General features: G+C 39.8%; 1 protein-coding gene across 3 annotated transcripts in view; it reads right to left on the reverse strand.

Moving 5' to 3' along the window:
• Positions 1-1,009: 1,009 nt before the first annotated feature.
• Positions 1,010-18,988, reverse strand: part of LOC125485335 (CCR4-NOT transcription complex subunit 2-like) — a 95,144-nt gene continuing 77,165 nt past the window's right edge. For 2 of the 3 annotated variants that reach the window (XM_048607640.1, XM_048607641.1), the window contains exons 6-8: positions 7,587-7,666; positions 6,530-6,655; positions 5,775-6,010 (exon numbers count right to left, since the gene is read on the reverse strand). In XM_048607640.1, the coding sequence (XP_048463597.1) occupies positions 5,877-6,010; positions 6,530-6,655; positions 7,587-7,666 (340 nt within the window). In that variant the 3' untranslated portion in view covers positions 5,775-5,876. Of the gene's footprint in view, positions 1,657-5,774; positions 6,011-6,529; positions 6,656-7,586; positions 7,667-18,988 lie in introns of those variants that run through there. The other variant, XM_048607642.1, reaches the window with a different exon arrangement.

Below are 18,988 nucleotides of genomic sequence, written 5' to 3' on the forward strand. Positions count from 1 at the left end.
AAATGTCATTAAAATGTGGTTCTTAATTATCTAGGTTTGCATCTCAAATTCATCCTTTCACAGGACACAAAAGTTTCTGTCCCCTAATTGCTGTGATACTTGGCTACCATAGCATGGCCTATCTAAATGACTAACTACCTAACTGAACTGGAGCTAGAAAATATGCATTGACAGATCACTTGCAATATCAAGCTATTATCTGGCAAAGTGGAAAGGCCAGTGAAGTTATCATCAAATTCTAAATCAAAAGAGAGGCAAAAATATTGCTGCAATGGCATATCTAGTTACTTCTGATGCTCATCACTGTGAAAATTTCAGGAAATGTTTGAGATCACTTCCATCAATGTTTAGGGATATACAGCACATGGACAGCCTTAGATAGAACAAACATATTTGCAATTATAAACTTCAGGACTTTTAGAATTGTAATGCGATGAGTTACATGGTGTAAAGATATGAAACTGATTTTCAAGAATGAATGCACTTGGAGTTAACTAGATGCCTTCACAACTTAAGGTTGGCAATTAGGGTAAGCTCTTCACTAACATCTCAGTAGATTTGCATTATAGTTACTATTGCAATTTTTAAAAATGCAGCGGCCAATTTCACCCAAGATCTCACATAAAACAGTTGTGCGCTACATGAAAAATTAATCTGTTTCAGAAAATTTGTTTGGGACAACTATTAATCGGATGACCGGGAAAACACCCCTATTTGAACTGTGCCAACAGCTCTTTTGAGAACTATGTGAGGGGCCAGATGAGGAAAGTTTACTACATCTGAAAGGCAGCCTCTTCTCAATCATGCAATAAAATTTCCAAATGGATTCAGCGGTTAGGTCTTTGGATTGGAACTTGAATCCATAATCAGGTCAGATATTAATCTGTAAATTCATTTTATTTATTCTGTATAGAAGCCTGATTGGTGCATATGGTTACCTTGAGAGCTGTACAAATATACCTTACTGACTCTACAGGTGAAAGGTTGAACTTTCGGATACTGTTACCTCTCATATCACTGTAAGCAACCTTCGGTGATCCAACCGACCAAGGAGACATAAATAAGCCGCAGAGATAAATACGTGAAGTTAATTGCTGACGGGGTTTTTGGAAAAGCCCTGACCTCAAAAGGAATGCTAAAATAACATTTTGTAATTATACCAATTGTCTCCAATAAAAAAGCAAGGCCAATTTCCTGCAGTACTCTCCATGTGATAACATGCTGCAGATGTCGAATACCAGTCAGTCTCTTGGACATAGTGCTAAAAGATCATGGACACAGTGGCTATTTTGAACACTTCCTTCTCAAGAAATTTATACTGTTCTTCAAGTCCATGAATAGATTTAAATTCAGCTATTGTTTATCCCAATTATGGAATAAGAATAAAATCCACACCTTGTCAAGATTGGAAGCACTAGATTATTCACCTCTCCTATTAATTTGCCATGTCTTAGGTGGTGATTGACAGAACATGGCCAGTAACACAAGTCCTTTCAATTGATGTTACACACATTTCAAAAGGGGAATCACATTCAAAAATGGCTGCCCTGATCAAAGAGCCAGCTTTTGCTATTTGCCGGGAGAATGGTATAACTCTGTCCCCTTAATGGGCCATCTGTTTTTCTTTATATGGATCGGAAGCAATTTGTCATGGAACTGTATTAATAATAAAATAAAACAAAATTACTATCATCAAATGCAGATTGGGGAAGATCATGTATCACCACCTCAAATGTCTCAATTCACTGATTTTTCAATCATTCGAAAAACACTGCGCTCGCAATGTTACAATTTTACTCCCAGAATTCTTAACACTTCATATACTTAAAAATAAAACTGGTTACATACACTCATATGTTCCCCCTAATTTTTCTGGTTGGTGCATGGTCCATTTGTTGAGCCACGCACTCCATTTCAGACTGCTGCATGACTGTGTGCCCACACAGCGAGAGAGGAGATTATTTTACACATTCATGATTGCACACTTTAAACTGGGAGTCTTGCTATTAGCATCTCTACCAAAAAACAAAAGCTTTGAAGAAAGATAAATCATTTAATCTGTAATTGAGTTATTTGAACAGCTTTGTTTAACTAGTAAATGCCAACCATATTACGAAGGCAAGATGACTAGAAGTGTTCTGGAACCTAATAATGTAGACAAATAAAAAGCAACAATATCTGGGGTCTTTCAGAAATAATAGTACTTCAAGGCAGTGAAAAGTTTAGATAGATTCCACATGTGGGGTTGGATTTTACAGACTATCATGGTAGTCTCTTGGTTTAAAAACTCTGATGGAAGCATACTCATGATCACAACAGCTGCATCAAAACAATTTAATCCTAGAAGGAAGTCCCACATTACAGAGTTGCTGGGCAACCTGATGGTCAGCAACTCCATATATTAGCAGCGCCAGCCAAGAGCAGGTTCAAGAGGTCAAGGTGAGGGTAAAAGCATAGGGTTGGCCAAATGGATAGTGTTCCTCTGATGGGCCCAATGAGATCTGCAAAGGAGGTTGCCACCCTTACCCAACACCAGTTCATGTAGCCAAAGCTTGCAGGCTTCCCACACAGCCACAGTCTTCCCCTGCCTGCAGGTATAACACTAGTTGGGATGGAATGGGGTGACATAGTGGTAAAATCAATGGATGAGTAACCAAAGGCCCAGGCTAATATTGTGAGAATATGGGTTTAAATCCCACCATGGTAGATGGGGGCTGTTTGAATCTAGGCAACAAAATATGGAATTGAAAGCTAGTCTAGGTCATGATGGTCATATAATCATCATTTATTGTAAAAATGTGTCTGTTTCACTACTGTCCTTGAAGGAAGGGAATCTGCTGCCCTTACCTGGGCTGGCATGCATGTGACTTCAGACCAACAGCAATGTTATGGTCCAGCTAGCTACTGAGTTCAAGGGCAATTAGGAATGGGCAAGAAATACTAGGCCTTGCCAGCAACATCTATATCCCATGAAATAATAAAGAAAATCATTTTTAAAAAGGTGTTAAGGGGCCAATAATTGGTTACTTAAGGGGATTAATAGGCATAAGGACGAGCACACTGTTTAACACCTCCACTGAACCCATGCAAAATCTGGGACTTGGATGGCCACCTGTTGGATTTTACACGCTCCACCTGTTTTCAAACCCATGGATGGAGTGCATTAAATCCACCCCCACCCTATGGGCTCACCAACTTCTTAACTTATAAAAATGATTATTTACTGTTGGGAAATGGGTCACACTGACAAAGCTAATAAACAATATCCACTCCTGTTGCTTCATGTAGGTGATGAACAATCTTCTTGAACCAGTGCCATCCAAATTATTAAAAAACACTGCAACATTCTGAAGTAGAACGTTTCAGGATTTTTGAACAGTCATGGCAAAATACATCCAAGTCGAGATGGTACACAAGTTGGAAGGAAACTTGGGGGGGTGGTCTGTTCCCATGTACTCATTGCCCTTGGCCTTTAGAGAGGGCAACAGACTCTGGGGAGGCAGGAGATGAGTTCTAACTCACTTCCAATATCACCAAAATATGTTCACCATCTACGATGCACAAGTCAAGAGCATGACAGAATATCTCAAATTGCCTTCGTGAGCCCACCTCGAACAACTCAAGGTGGTCAACGTATCCAATGCAAAACAGCGTGCCTGATCAGCACTCCAACAATCACAGTAAATATTCACTATCTCCACGTACAGTTCTCAGCACCTTGCCAAGGCTCCTTCAACAACATGTTTCAAACTTGTGACGGCCACCACCAAAGACAAGGACAGCAGACAGACAAGCATACCTCCACCTGCAAGATCTCCTCTACGGCACAGACCTTATAACTTGGAACTATATTTCTATGCCTTCACTATAACTGAATCAAAATCCTAGAATTCATCAATAAGGCTGTGGGTGAACCTACCCAAGAACATTTTGCTATTCAAGAAAGTATCACACTACCACTTTCTCAAAGACAATTAGGTTAATAAATCTTGGCCTTGCCAGCGATGGTCACATCCTCCAAATAAAAAATATGGGTGCGATCACATGTTTGGGTTATTCTGCCAAAGAATTCACAGTGAGTTGCTCAAAATTATTACACAGTCCACTCATGGTGGACCAATGGTGGTGCAATTGGTTAAAATGTAAAAATGTAAAAAAGTGACAATAAAGGAAATTACTTTGGCTATTTCTTTGAGTGTTTATGAACTGCACCTACCCAGTCTGATGGAGAGTATTTCATCATATTCCTCACTTGTGTCTTTGACATGGCGGACAGGTTAGGGAGTCATGTGATGAAACTGCAGAATAATTAGCTGGTAACATGGTGTCGTAGGCATTTAATTAACTCATCCAGTTGTTTGTGTGGACAACTGTGACACCTAGGATGTTGATGGCAAAGGACTTGATGATAATACTGTTGAATGCCATGGAGAGTTGTCAGATACTCAGAGTGCATCATTGCCTGGCATTTGCATGGCATGAATATTATTTGTCATTTATAAAAATAAACATGGATGTTATAGAGGCATTATAATAATCAGGCATGGTGTCATCTTTTTTAGGAAATTCAAATGTTTTCAGTGCCCAACCACATCAGCAAACAGCATTACCTCTGACTTTAAAATGCAATGAAGATTTAAAATGAAGATTGTTGAATTAATGACAGTGACTCAAAAAAATTATGTCTTGCGGTTTACTTGATGGGCTTCCAGCAACACAGCTTACATGCCAGGTATGCCTCCAACCACTGCAGTTTCCCCACTTATCCCTTCTGCCTTCAGTTTTATTGGGGCCACTTGCTGCCACACATGACTGAACATTCCTTTGACGATAAGGTCAGTAATGCCTACCACACCTCATTCAGTTCCTGCATCAAGTTCGGGCCGGATTGAATGAGGTTTGCAGTCAAGTGGTCCTGAGCACTGGTAAACAGGTTAGTAGTGAATAAGCATCTCCTGAATTCAATTTTGCAACATCCTCTATTACTATGCCAATAATTTGGAGAAAGCTCAGGGGTGGTAAATGATCAGTTGTCCTGGCTTTTGTGGGCATGGCATATCTAAGCATGCCTTATCAGGTAACTCTAAGTACTGGAATAGCTTGTTTATGAGTGTGTTAATTCTGACTCAAAAGGTCTTCAGCAATATAACTGAGATGTTATGTTGTCAAGCTCTGTAGGTATTAACGTGCATGATGCAGTCGATTGCTTTTTGATATTAACTGGAGCAAACCAAAATGACTGAAGATTTCTCGATGTGATTGTGAAGATCACAGGAGGCGGCAGAGAAGGATCATCCACTTTCCACTTTGACTGAAAATATTTGCAAATGATTCAGTCTTGTCTTCTGTAATCATGTGCTCATCACCTCTTTCCATATGAACGCTTAATATTTCACTACTCATAGCCATATGCATTAAAGTCTTGGTGTGTCACTTGTATAATCACTTAGATCTGGCTATATCATGCTGCTTTAGCTCTGGCATGGATGCAATCCTGTGCTGTAGATTCACTGAGATGGCAACTCATTTCTGATGCATCGCTTCTTCCATTAATTTTATAAGATTATATTCAGAAGACAGGTAATCAAAAATAATGTAATGTTAAATAATAATCCTTAGACAACCAAATACATTTTTCTCTCCAAAAAGCACAGACCAGCATCACTAAGTCACCAGGTTCAAAGTTCTTTACTTTGGTTTTGCAAACTAAGGAATAGCAAAGCCTATGCATTTTTTCTACAGCTGTGAAATAAAATGAATAATCCTGAATTGTTAGGTGGTGTCCAAAACTAGCTGGTCTACAATGTCATTGGTAGTAGCTGGAAAGTATTTTCACTGTAAAAGTTCTTGGTCAGGAAAGACTAATGTTTCTTCCATTACTTCTTTACGACATAAGCAGAGGTACAATTCCACAGATACTGGAAGCCTTTGGGTACTTTGCTGAGCAATTTTCCATGTGGAGGTTGCTTAATGATTGAAGAATCAAAGCAGAACCCCTTTCTGGCTCGCACTGTGTCAATGGTCATAAAAATTAAAGATTAGACAATGATCAGTTGTGAAAGTCTCAACTCAGGTTTTCTCCTCCTTCGCGCAATGCCACTGGGTTCACTTTTATTATCTCTTTTACTACCTGGTCAAAATCAACCAACTTAGCATAAATCATGGATTAAAACTAGAATTCTCTTGGTCCATCGACATGGATCAACAGTACATCACAGGAATCAAGAGGTGTACTGATAGGTTTCTAATTGAATATCCCTCAGGAACAAGAATCCTGCCAAAATTGTCTTTTATTGGTTTAAATTACAGGAGGTAATTGGACCATCACTCCTTCTGGTCTATATAAACTTGGCCAAACTCATCACAGATCAGGGACTGAATCTGGGGCCTTTTTATCCCCCACATAAATCATTGGACCACTGCAATGCATTTACTAATAGTTTAGAAGTTAGGATTAAATGGGATACAATGCGCAAGACTCCCTTTTTAAAGCAGTAAAAACTCAAGAGCATTTTAAAAAAATTCTTACCATAAGGAGTTCTTCCTGCCAACGGATTTATTAGTGGAGTGGGATTGCCGCTTCCTTCCCTTCTGGTTCTATCTGCTAGTACTGGAAATTCTGAGAGATCTAACCCTGTAACATTTTCACTTCCATCTAAAACACAAAACAAATTCAACTGTACTGAGTTAAAAGAAGTGAAAGTAGTAACATTTTCACAGGTTAACTAAAAGATCTTATAAAGTTTTGTTTTAAATGTACCTATTCATATTAATCTTAATGCAACATGCTTTAAATACAAATAATATTGGTGCATCATTCATAGCCTAAAGTGCATTGAAACAAAACTGGATTTGCTTAACTAACCACAGTCACAATACTCGTCAGTCTACTGGTGAAGATGTATATGGCAGCAACTGATAAGCTACTGGCTTCAGTTTTCACATGGAAATTAACCAATCATTTCTGATCACTTTCAAAAATCCAACAAATTTACACGCAACTGGAATTTGACTCATTCCTTCATTATAAGGAAGTATCTCTAATTATAGAAGATAATTTATTTGTTATGCACCATCATCAAGCATGGGTAAAGATCCACATTAAGACAAGTTGCAAGGAAACACTCATTTCTGTTGGTTCAACCACAGGAAAACAAAACAAAACATGTCTGGCATGTTCTCTACTCAGTTTTTGACCAATTTTAGAGGGCAGGTATTTAAATAGGCATTAGACCACTAGTAAGCATACCTAACAATCATTTAAGAGTGGACTAGTATGCCATCACACATACTTAAGAAATCCTTAACAGTGAGAGCTATAACCACATCAAAATTATATCTTCTTGCCCCTATTTCACTAGTGTAAATCATGAATCCAGAAAAAATTTGAATAATTTTGCAACAGGAGGATCAGGATGAAATTACATAACTAATCGTCATTTGCAGCATTCCAGAATTACTGTTTGCATTCCAATTCATGGAATTTAAGTGTAATTCAGTTAAACCTATGCCTACATAGGAGTCTAAACTAAGGCCTGCTGAAAGGCAAAATCTTGGCAGTAAAACTAAAAAGATAAAAACTGTACCTGTGCCATTGAAAATGTTACTTGAAAGTGAATTATTAATCCCAAAAGCCTGATTCCTGTTCATCCCAAAACCAGACATACTGTAAAACAAAAGTCAAAAATTAAATTAAAAATACTTTACTTTCAATACCATTTTGTTAGTGAAATATAGTTGTCTTGGTTGAAACCGAAATAAATTTTTAGTATACAATTTCTGAAGATGAGAAAATATCATGAAATGATGTTTAAAGACTGAAAACTTGGTGAACGTCTTCATATTCTTTTTTAACGAGCAGACATACAAATTTATATGTTTTCATTAATTAAATCAGAGCTAAGTTCCCAAAAGCTACAAAAATAGAGAACGTAAGGTCCATTAAATGTGACATTGAAAATAAATCACTGCATCTTAACCCTATGTTTTTGTACTCATCACCTTTCACTGGTTCAAATTAATGGAAATGGATCCTAACTCTGATATATAATAAATTACACTATTTGTCTTGTTTTCTATGAAATTAAGGCCATTTATTAAGACCATTGGACTATATACATCTAGTGTTTTAATCTGTCTCTTTTATTTTCAGTAAAACGGAGTAAATTGAGCAGGGAATGTGGCCTCCTACAAGATTTGTCCACGTGACCTGATTGTCATGAGCCAGGGCCCAGGTCAAATTCTATTTAACATAAGGAGCAGGTTTTAACACTTAGACACAATTGAATGACAGTTGTTCTTGCTGTGCACAGTGAGTCAGTCAGACAAACAGAGATTTGGGCAGAAGATTAAAAGCAGGTGCAGCTATGGAAAGCAGAAGAAAAGGAAAGCTTTTGTATTTTAATTACCAGAGTGCTGGTGAGATGGAGTTCATGTTTGAAAAGATGAGACTTGTGGATATTTAAAGACCAAGAGTCACCAGAGTCTGCCTTGTTATTTGAAGTTCAGGTAATTACACTTGGAGCACTGAATGAAGTTACTTTTGTTAAAACACCACCTGCAAATGATAACTGAAAGATATGTCACGGTAGAGCAGGAAGAAAAGATCCTGTTGAAGATTAGAGGAGCTTGCAAGACTCCATCTCGACTGAGAGCGAGTACGGTGTAATGCATAAATATGGAATTTGGATTTTGGTTGTGTCAAGTAGTTAATGACAGGTAGTTTTTCTTTAATTTGTTTTAGCTGCCTACTAATTAATATTTAGGGGATGTTGATTTTAGTTTGTTGCAGTAAAAGTGTTGAAATGCAAAATCTTGCTCTGCAGATCCTTGTATTAGTCTGTGAGAAATCAATCACATTATTAAGTTTTCGGTCTCTACGGGGATCACATCAAGTTGTACAGTAAAGAAATTCAGAGATTCAGCAACAATCTAATTTTAGCATTCTTTTTTAAAATCACGTGCCAATCAAGATTTGAGTTAAGTTGATTGCGAAAAACTTGACACTGTCAGGGACCAACTGTCATCTCTGGTTAGGCATATCTACAAATAGAAGTACATTTACAAACTTCATCATTGTAAAGCAAAACAAAGACGACCCACTGTTCGCGGGAGCTTTCTATGCACAAACTGACTGCCATATTTCTTGCAATACAATAGTGGCTGCACTTCAAATGTGATTAATTGGCTGTAAAGTGCTTTGGAACAGATGGTTTCTTTGATACTGTTTCTTTGGAAATATTTAATTAATTAATCAGTTTTTATTCAGAGACAAAAGGAAACAAGAAATAACAATTAGCAAATTGCATGTAATGGTACGATTAGATGGAGCACAAACTACAGCCAGTTCTCCAAGTTTAGAGAATGAAATTCAATTTCACTTCCAATTAACACCTATCAATATCCTGTCATATCTCACTATTTCATATTCAATATCTCGTTTTGAAATGCCATGCTTCTGAGAAAATAGTGATGTCATGAAGAAGTTCTCTCTCATGAGAAATTAATGGAATTGGATCCTAACTCTGATAATGTAATAAAATACACCATTTGTCTTGTTTTCTATGAAATTAAAGCCATTTATTAAGACTATTGGACTTTATACATCTGAGATACCAAGATGTAGAGCTGGATGAACACAGCAGGCCAAGCAGCAGAGGAGCAGGAAAGCTGACGTTTAGGGCCTAGACCCTTCTTCAGAAATGGGGGAGGGGAAGGGGATTCCCAATTTATTTCAGAATCCCCTTCCCCCTCCCCCATTTCTGAAGAAGAGTCTAGGCCTGAAACGTCAGCTTTCCTACTCCTCTGATGCTGCTTGGCCTGCTGTTCATCCAGCTCTACACCTTGTTATCTCAGATTCTCCAGCATCTGCAGTTCCTACTATCTCTGACTTTATACATCTGTTGTTTTAAACGGTCTCCTTTATTTTAGGTAAAATGGAGTAAATTGAGCAGGGGATGTGGCCTTCTACAAGATTTGTCCATGTGATCTGACTGTTTCCGAACCACCATATGTTTCAAAGCATTTTATAGCCAATTAATCACTTTTGAAGTACAGCCATGGTTGTATTGCAGGAAATATGGCAGACAAACTGTGCACAGAAAACTCCCAAAGACAGTAGTGCCTGAACTACCAGAAAAATTTGTTTTTGTGATATTGACACAGGAATAAATATTGGCCAAGACACCAGGGATAACTCCCTCGCTCTTCAAAATGTGTCATGGGTCTTTTACTTTGTGACGGTAGTTGGGCTTAGATTAACATTTCATCCAAACAATAAACTATGTCTGACAGCATAGCGCTCTCCGAATCACAGATCTGTTACGGTGCAGGAGGCAACCATTTGGCTCATCTTGCCTGTACCAGTTTAATACCTAGTGCCAATTTTCTACCTTTTCCCCCATAGTCGTGCATGCCATTTCTTTCCAAACCATCATTCAACATCCCCGCGAATGCCTCAATTGAACCTGCCTCCACTGTACTTCCAGGCAGTGCATTCCATATTCCCAACCACTCACTGATTTTTTTCCTCCTCATATCACCCTTGCTTCATCTGCACATCACTTTAAATCTATGCCCCCTCATTTTTTTTTTCCTTAAACAACCTCTCACTACCTACTCTGTCCAGCCCACTCGTGACTTGGAAAACATCTGTCAAATTTCCTCTCAGCCAACTTCTCTCTAAGGAGAACACTGCCAAATTCTTCAATCTATCCTCATAACTACAGTTTCTCATTCTTGTAAATCACTTTAGTATTCTCCAATCTTTCAATCACATCTTCCCTACAATGTGGTGCCCACCAGTGTACATAATAGTCCCTCGGCCTTACACTGGAGCAGTCAACTTTTGTTTTAACCTTGTCCTGCAGTGGGCCTTAAAGGCTCTGATTCAGATGCAGCTGAACTCTTTTTGATGACATGAAGTACTTATTAAGAAAATTAATTTCTTGACACTGTTCATACCCGATTTTGTTGGTGGTTGATCTTTGTCAATTTGAACAGTCACCAAAGATAGCAATCTTGTTATTTTTCTTTACAAATATACCCATTATATCAAATATAATTCTGCTGTGCACTGAAGGGCTCTTTCTGCCAATTGTAAAAAAATTACCTTTGTCCTTTTATTGTTTTCTTCATTTTGCTTTTTTTTTTAAAGCATTCAACGTGCAAACTAAGTAAAGCTTTTCAAATATTAAATCAATTGTTCTTAACTTCAGACAAAACTTGAGCTCAAAACACCAGTGATCCTTAATATTTGCAGAGCTTGTTTTCACTTTTAAAAATGCTGAATAATTTCCTCCCGCTACACCCAGGTCCAATACAGAAATATGACTGTAAGCAATTATGCTAATCTAGTTAAACCAATATTTACCACTCGCTGCCATTTTTATTTACCGTTTCCCATAATTACATGGAATGATGTATTTATCTAATCAGTCAGGAGAGAGGGACTCATGCTTAATGAAATTATTTTGAGTTAACTCATGGGATGCAGGTGTCATGACAAGGCTAGCATTTATTGTCCATCCGTCCACCCCTAATTTACCTGGAGGTGGTGGTGGTGATGGAGGAGGCTTGGAGTGGAACTTGCAGCCAGTGGTGATCCAATGCATCTGCTGCCCCTGTGGGTTTGGATAGTGCTGGCGAAGCAGCCATGTTGAGATACTGCAATGCGAACTGCTGATGATGCCAGACTGCTTCTACTGTGCATTAGTGGCAAAGGGAGTGAACTTGAAAAAGCAATGGATGCCAAACAAGTGAGCCTCTTTGGTCTGGATGGTGCTTACCTTCAAGTGCTGTTGGAACTCGACCCATCCAGGCAAGTGGGCAGTGTTCCATTACACTCTTGACTTATGCTTTGTAGATACTGGCCAGACTCCGGAGAGGGAGCTGAACGACTCGATGCAGAATTCTTAGCCTCAGTTTTTATATGGCTGGGTCCAATTCAGTTTCTGGTCAATGGTAACCCTCAAGATGTCCACAGCAGGGGATTCTGTGACAGTAATGCGACTGAAGGTCAAGTGCCAATGGCTAGATTCCCTCTTGAAGGTGGTCATTGTCTGGAACTTGGGTGACACGAGTGCTACTTGCATTACCTAATTCGAGCTGCACATGGGTATGGACTGCTTCAGTACCTGAGAAATTGCGAATGATGCTGAGCATTGCATTATCATCAGTAAATGCCCCTATTTCTGACCTTATGATGGAGGGATGAAGCAGCTGAAGTAGACTGGGCTGAGGTAAGATTCCCCTTACACTGATTCCCATTGACTTCAGCTTTGATAACATTCCTAAATGTCACACAGGGTCAAACGCGGTCTTGGCGTCAAAGGCAGTTGCTGTCATCTCATTTCAAGATGTTGTTACAGATTATGATTGTCTATCAGGGCTTCCCAACAGTGGATTGCAAATCCAATGAGTTTGGATTTGCCCATTTTTAGGATGATGAACCCCCAAGGCAGCCCCTTTAAAAGTAGAACACTGACATCACAGGGAAAACATAAGCTTGTCATATGGGAGAGGGAGCAACGCAAGCCAAGCGACAGTCTTGGCAAGTTAAGACCAAGTGACTGCTAGACCATGTAAAAGCAGTTTGTGCAAGAGTACCCTGCAGCCATCTCCTTCTTTAACACATTGTCCATTTTGGATATTGCTGAGGAAGACAGCCTGTCAGGAGAATGCTGCAAGAACCAATTCTATGGCATCAAGAATAGATCAGTTGCACAGGACAAGGAGGAAAAAAAAAAATAGTGGGAGAACAAGAGTGATAGGGCATAATATTGTAAGGGAAGCATACATATTTCTATGGCGGCAGATGTGAAATCAGGATGATATGCCTTTCTGATGCCAGGGTTAAGGATATCTGAGAATAGCTGCAGAACATTTTGAAGAGGTTGGGAGAATAGCCAGAGTGACAGGTTCACAGTCATACAGAAGAAAAGAGGCCCTTCATCCCATCGCATCTGCACTGACCTATCGACAATAATCCCACTTCACAGCATTTGGCCCATAGACTCCAATGTTATGACATTTCAAGTGTTCATCCACATGCTTTTCAAAGGTTCTGAGGTTTTCAGCCTCTACTGCCCTCCCAGGCAGTGCATTTCAGATTCCCATCGCTCTCTGGGTGAAAATTATTTTCCTCAAATCCTCTCTAACCCTCCTGCTTTTCACCTTAATATATTGAACAAAATGTAACATCTCCAAGCTTGCAGAAGCTCAAGTTGGGTGGGAGGGAGAACTGTGGATGAGGCTGCAAAGATTGTTCAGGATGATCTGGACAGGGTGGGTAAGTGGGCAAAACAATGGCAGATGCAGTATAATTTGGATAAATGAGAGATTATTCACTTTGAAAGCAAAAACAAGAAGGCAGATTACTACCTGAATGGCTGTAAATTGGGAGAGGGGAATGTGCAGTGGGACCTGGGCATCCTTGTGCACCAGTCTCTGAAGGTAAGCATGCAGGTGCAGCAGGCAGTAAAGGAGGCAAATGGTATGTTGGCCGTCATCGTGGGAGGTTTCGAGTACAGGAGCAGGGATGTGTTGTTGCAGTTGTACAGGGCCTTGGTGAGCCCACACCTAGAATAGTGTGTGCAGTTTTGGTCTCCTTTTCTGTTGAGGAAGGATATTCTTGCTTTCAAGGGAGTGCTAAGGTTTACCAGGCTGATTCCAGGGATAGTGAATCTGACGTATGAAGAGAGATTGACTACGTTGGGATTGTTTTCACCGGAGTTCAGAAGAATGAGGGGAGATCTCATTGAGACTTATAAAATTCTAACAGGAATGGACAGGTAGATGCAGGGAGGATGTTTCCGATGGTGGGTGTGTCCAGAATCGGGGTTACAGTTTGAGGATTTGGGGTAGAGCATTAAGGATGGAGAGGAGACATTTCTTCACCCAAAGAGTGGTGAGCCTATGGAATTCATTAGCACAGGAAGTAGTTGATGCCAAAACATTGAATGTATTCAAGAGGCAACTAGATATAGCATTTGGGGCGAATGGAATCAAAGTCTATGGAGAGAAAGCAGGATTAGGCTATTAAGTTAGACGATCAGCCATGATCGTGAGAATGGCAGAGCAAATTCGAAAGGCCGAATGGCCTCCTCCTGCTCCTATCTTGCATGCTTCTATATATCTATGTTATTGACCCTTCAACAAAGGGCAACAGCTGCTTTCTACCCATCCTGTCCACGTCCATGTCCCCAAATTATAATACACCTCAATTAGGACCCCCTTCAACCTTCTTTGCTCTAAAGAAAACAGCCCAAGCTTATCCAGCCTCTCTTCATAGATAAAATGCTCTGTTCTAGGCAAGATTCTGGTGAATCTCCTCTTGCAATGCAATCACATCCTCCCTATACTGAGACAATCAGAACTGAATACCATATTTCAGCTGTGACTTAACCAAAGTTTTGTACAACTTCCAACATAACCTCTCATAATCTATGCCATGACTAACAAAGGTATGCATTCTGTATGCCTTTTTAACAACCTTATTAGCCTGTCCTACTAGGGATCTGAAACAAGCACACCAAGATACCTCTATTCCTCTGAGGTCACTGGAGTCTTGTCACTCATGGAGCTCTCCCTCATCTTGTTATTTCAAAGTGCATCACTTGACACTTTTCAGGGTTAAATTCCACTTGCCACTGATCTGCCCATTTGACAAACCCAGCTATACCTTCCTGTACCTAAGACCTCCTTCCACATTATTAACCATTGGCCAATCTTTGTGCCATTCACAAACTTACTTTACACTCTTTATCAGGCTCCCAGTGAGACTTTGTGAAAGACAACATCAACTACATTACCCACATCTATAAACTTGATCACCTTCTCAAAGATTTCAATCAAGTTTGTTAGGCACAACCTCCTTCTGGCAAAGCCATGCTGACTGTCCCCATTCAAAACTTTCCTCTTCAAGAACAGATTAATTCTGTCCTTCAGAATTTTCTCTTACAGCTTCCCTACCGCAGATGAGACACTCACTGGTCTGTAATTCCCTGGTTTATCCCACTGTTCTTCTAAAGGGGAATAAGATCAGCTGTCTTCCATTCCTCCAGCAACTCTCCTGTGGCCAGACAGGAATTAAAAATTTGGGTCAGAACGCCTGTAATTTCCTCCCTTACCTCCTACAGCAGCCTGAAATACAACATATCCAGACCTGTGGATTTGAACCTGTCAAAAGCACTAATACCTTCTCACTCCTTGTTCAAGAACCTCACAGCCCATTTTACTGAATTTTGCACCCACACCTTCCTTCTCCCAAATGAAGACAGAAGTAAAGTACTCATTTAACACCTACCAATGTCCTCCAGCACCACACACAGATTGGTCCCTAATAGTTTTTCTCTGTTGATCCCTTTAATATACTTATAGAAAATCTAGGGATTCTCCCTAACTTACCTGCCAGTGTTTATTTATGCCCCATCTTTGCCCTCTCAATTGCTTTCTCAAGCTACCCCCTCCCTGCACTTTCTCTACTGCACTCAGGCCTCCATCATTTCCTCCCTTTGCACCTACTAAAAGCCTCACTTTTCCTACTTATCCAGTCCTGAATATTCCTAGATATCCAGGATTCACTGGGCTCATTTCATCCCAAAGGGAACATGATGGGGCTGGGCTTTTACTATTTCCTTTCTGAACACCTCCTGAAATTCTTCTGTAGGTTTTCCCCACAAGTAGGTGTTTCCAGTATACTTTGGCTAGACCCTCCCTTATAAAATCTGCCTTCCCATAATCCAAAACTCATTTTTGCAGACCACCTCTTCCCTTTTCCAGAACAAAATTAAATCACACTGTGTTTTGGTCACTATGACTAAAATGCAGAGGTTGTAATCCATGTTGGCATTACCCACATAGGTAAAGAGAGGTATGAGGTCCTACAAGTAGAATATAAGCAGCTAGAGATAAATTTAAAAGCAGGATCTCAAAGACAGAAATCTGTTGTATTGTCTCAGTGCCATATGCTAGTAAGATCAGGAATTTGAGAATAGACTTGTTGAATGCATCGCTGAAGTGACGGTTGTGGGAGGGAGGGATTTAGATTCTTGAGGCATTGGCACTGATTCCAAGGAAGATGGGATCTCTGCAAGCTGAATGCATGCACCCTAGGAGGACCAAAATCAATATCTTTGCAGGAATGTTCACTGGTACTGTAGGGGATAGTTTAAACCAGAATGGCATGGAGTTTCTTTTGGGGTGGGGGGTGCGGGCTGGAATCTGAACAGGGGAGACAAAAGTCAGGGAAACAAAGATGGAAGTCAAAGATAGAAAAGTTGAAAGCAAAATTGGAAGGCAGAGAAAATGATGGTTAGCAGCAAATATGATCGTTGTACAAAGAAAAGTATATAAAAATGTCAAAAAGACAAGTATTATACATGGATACACAGCATTCAACAATAAGGTTAAAAAATTTAACAGCATAAACACTAATTATTGGGTACGATATGATTGTGATTATAAAGGAATGACTGCAAGGTGACCAAGCCTGGGAACTGAATATCCAATCTTCAGGAAGGACTGGAACAAGAAAAGAGAAGGTAGCATGACATTGCAAGAGAAAGATGACATCAATGCAATAGTGAGAAAGGATACTGGCAACTGAAATCTAGACACCGAATCAGTCTGGGTGAAACAACAAAGGACTGAAAACATTAGGGGGATTTGTCTATGAGCCTCTAAACAGTAGTGGTAAAATAGGGACTGACAGTAAATGAGAGATACAACATTGGTGCTACAATAATCATGTACAACTTTAATCTGTATATAGGCTGAGCAAACCATAATAACAATAATACTGCAGCGGACAAATTTCTGGAAAGTGTACAAGATCTTTTTTAGGCATGTACCCCCTTGCTGAATCAAACAGGGAACAGGCTATTTAGATTTGTTTTATGCAATGAGACAGGGCTAATTACTAATACTATTGTGAAAGGCCCTTTTGGGAAAAAATGGTCATAGCCTTATGAATTCTTCACTGGAAGAGAAATAGAAGTAATCCAACCCAAAACTATGATCCTAAACCTAAGTAGAGGAAAATACCAAGATATGAGGCTTGAGTCTCATTAGGTTGGGTAACTTCATTAACAGACATAACAGTGGAAAGGTAATGGTCAATATTAAAAGGAACAAATGCATGCATGCTGACAGTCAGGCTCCAACCATATCTGATTTAGATGAGGGAGTCAAATGTACTAATTTGCTGCCAACACAGACTAGGTGGGATTGTGAGTTGAGAGGAAGCTGTAAAGAGCTTTTAAGACAATTTGGACAAGTTGAGCTTTGGGTAAATGCATATCAGATATCAGTACAATGCAGCTAAGCAGGAGAATGTCCACTTTGGTCGGAAAAGGATTGTAGATTATTATGTAAACTGTGATCGATAGGAAATGTTAATGTATAAAGCAACCTGGGTGTCCTCATACACTGATTAGTGAAAGCAAGCAAGCAGTTGCACAAGCAGTTAAGAGGGCAGGTTGGTCTTCACTGCAAGAGGGTTTGCGTACTGGGGCAAGGAAGTCTTACTCCAGCTGCACAGGGCCTTGGACAGACTACACCTAGTATTCTGTGTTTTTTTGGTCCCCTTGCATAAGAAAAAAAAACAAACGTTCTTACCAAAGAGGGGGTGCTGCAAAGAATAACTAGATTGGTTCCTGTATTGGCAGGTTTTTCATACGAGGAGAGATTGGGTGGGCTGGGCCTTTTTTCTTTGAATTAGATGAAAGGGGGTGTTGGGGGGGTGGGTGGAGATCTCATTGAAGCATATAAAATTCTGACAGTGATGCAGGAACGATATCTTCCCTGGCCAAAGGGTTATGGTCTCAGGATATGCAGTAAGCCATTGCAAACTGAGACAAAGATAAATTTCTTCATCCAGAGGGCAGTGAACCTGTGGAATTCTCTACACAGAAGGCTTTGGAGACCAAGTCACTGAGTATGTTTAGAAAAGAAACAGATTGCTAAAGGTTAAATGGCAAGATATCAAGAGTATGGCATTGAGACAGAAGATCAACCATGATCATGGTGAATGGCAGGATAGGCTTGATGAGCTGAACAGCCTACTCCTGCTCTTATTTTCTATGATTCTGTATAATCAAGTTGCTGCTTGGCTGTTTGTCCAATTTTGACATGAACACCTAAAAGTCGGAACCATAGAAAAGGTTACAGACAGAAAGATGTGATTCAGCTCATCACATCTGCACCAGCCAAAAGAACTAGACACCTATTCTAATCCCACCTTCCGGCACTGAGCTGGTAGCCTTGCAGGTTACAGCACTTCAGGTGCAGATCCGGGTACCTTTTAAAGGAATTGAGGGTTTCTGCCTCCGCCATCAAACCAGGCATCAAATTCCAGAAATAAGAATAATAATGAGGACTTTGCAGGTTCGACAAGGCTGTGTTTGCCGATGTCATTTCCAGAGTCTAGGTTGATGCTGAGTGGTCCATCCAGTTTTCTTCCCTTGTTAATACTTTGATACAACTGACTGGCTTGCTAGGACAATAGATTTCCTTACCTAAAAAGGCATTAGTAAACCATACGGATTTTTACGACAATGACAACGGTTGCATCATTCGACTAGCTTTCAATTTCAGATTTTATTAAATAAAATTTCAACATCTGTCATGATGGGATTTAAACCCACAGACACAGAACATTAGTGTAGAGCTCTGGATTACTAGTCCAGTGAAATTGCCATCACACCATCACCTCCCCGGAAAGTAAATTTATACAAGCAAAGAATGGGTACAGCAGAAGAGCTAGTCATTTGACCCTCATGCCAGCTTTCTGCAAGAGCAAACCAGCTAGCACCACTACCCTATGCTTCCCCAACAGCCCCGCAACTTACTTCCTTCATGTTAGTAATCTAATTCCTTTTTGGAAGCACTGGTTGAATCTGCCTCAACCTCACTCTCAGGCAATGGTTCTCACTCACATTATCAACCTGACATCTAATGTGCACTCATTATTTTTGTGTCACCTTAATTA

Source organism: Rhincodon typus, chromosome 18 (genome assembly GCF_021869965.1).
Source record: "Rhincodon typus isolate 14 chromosome 18, sRhiTyp1.1, whole genome shotgun sequence".
NCBI lineage: Eukaryota > Metazoa > Chordata > Chondrichthyes > Orectolobiformes > Rhincodontidae > Rhincodon > Rhincodon typus.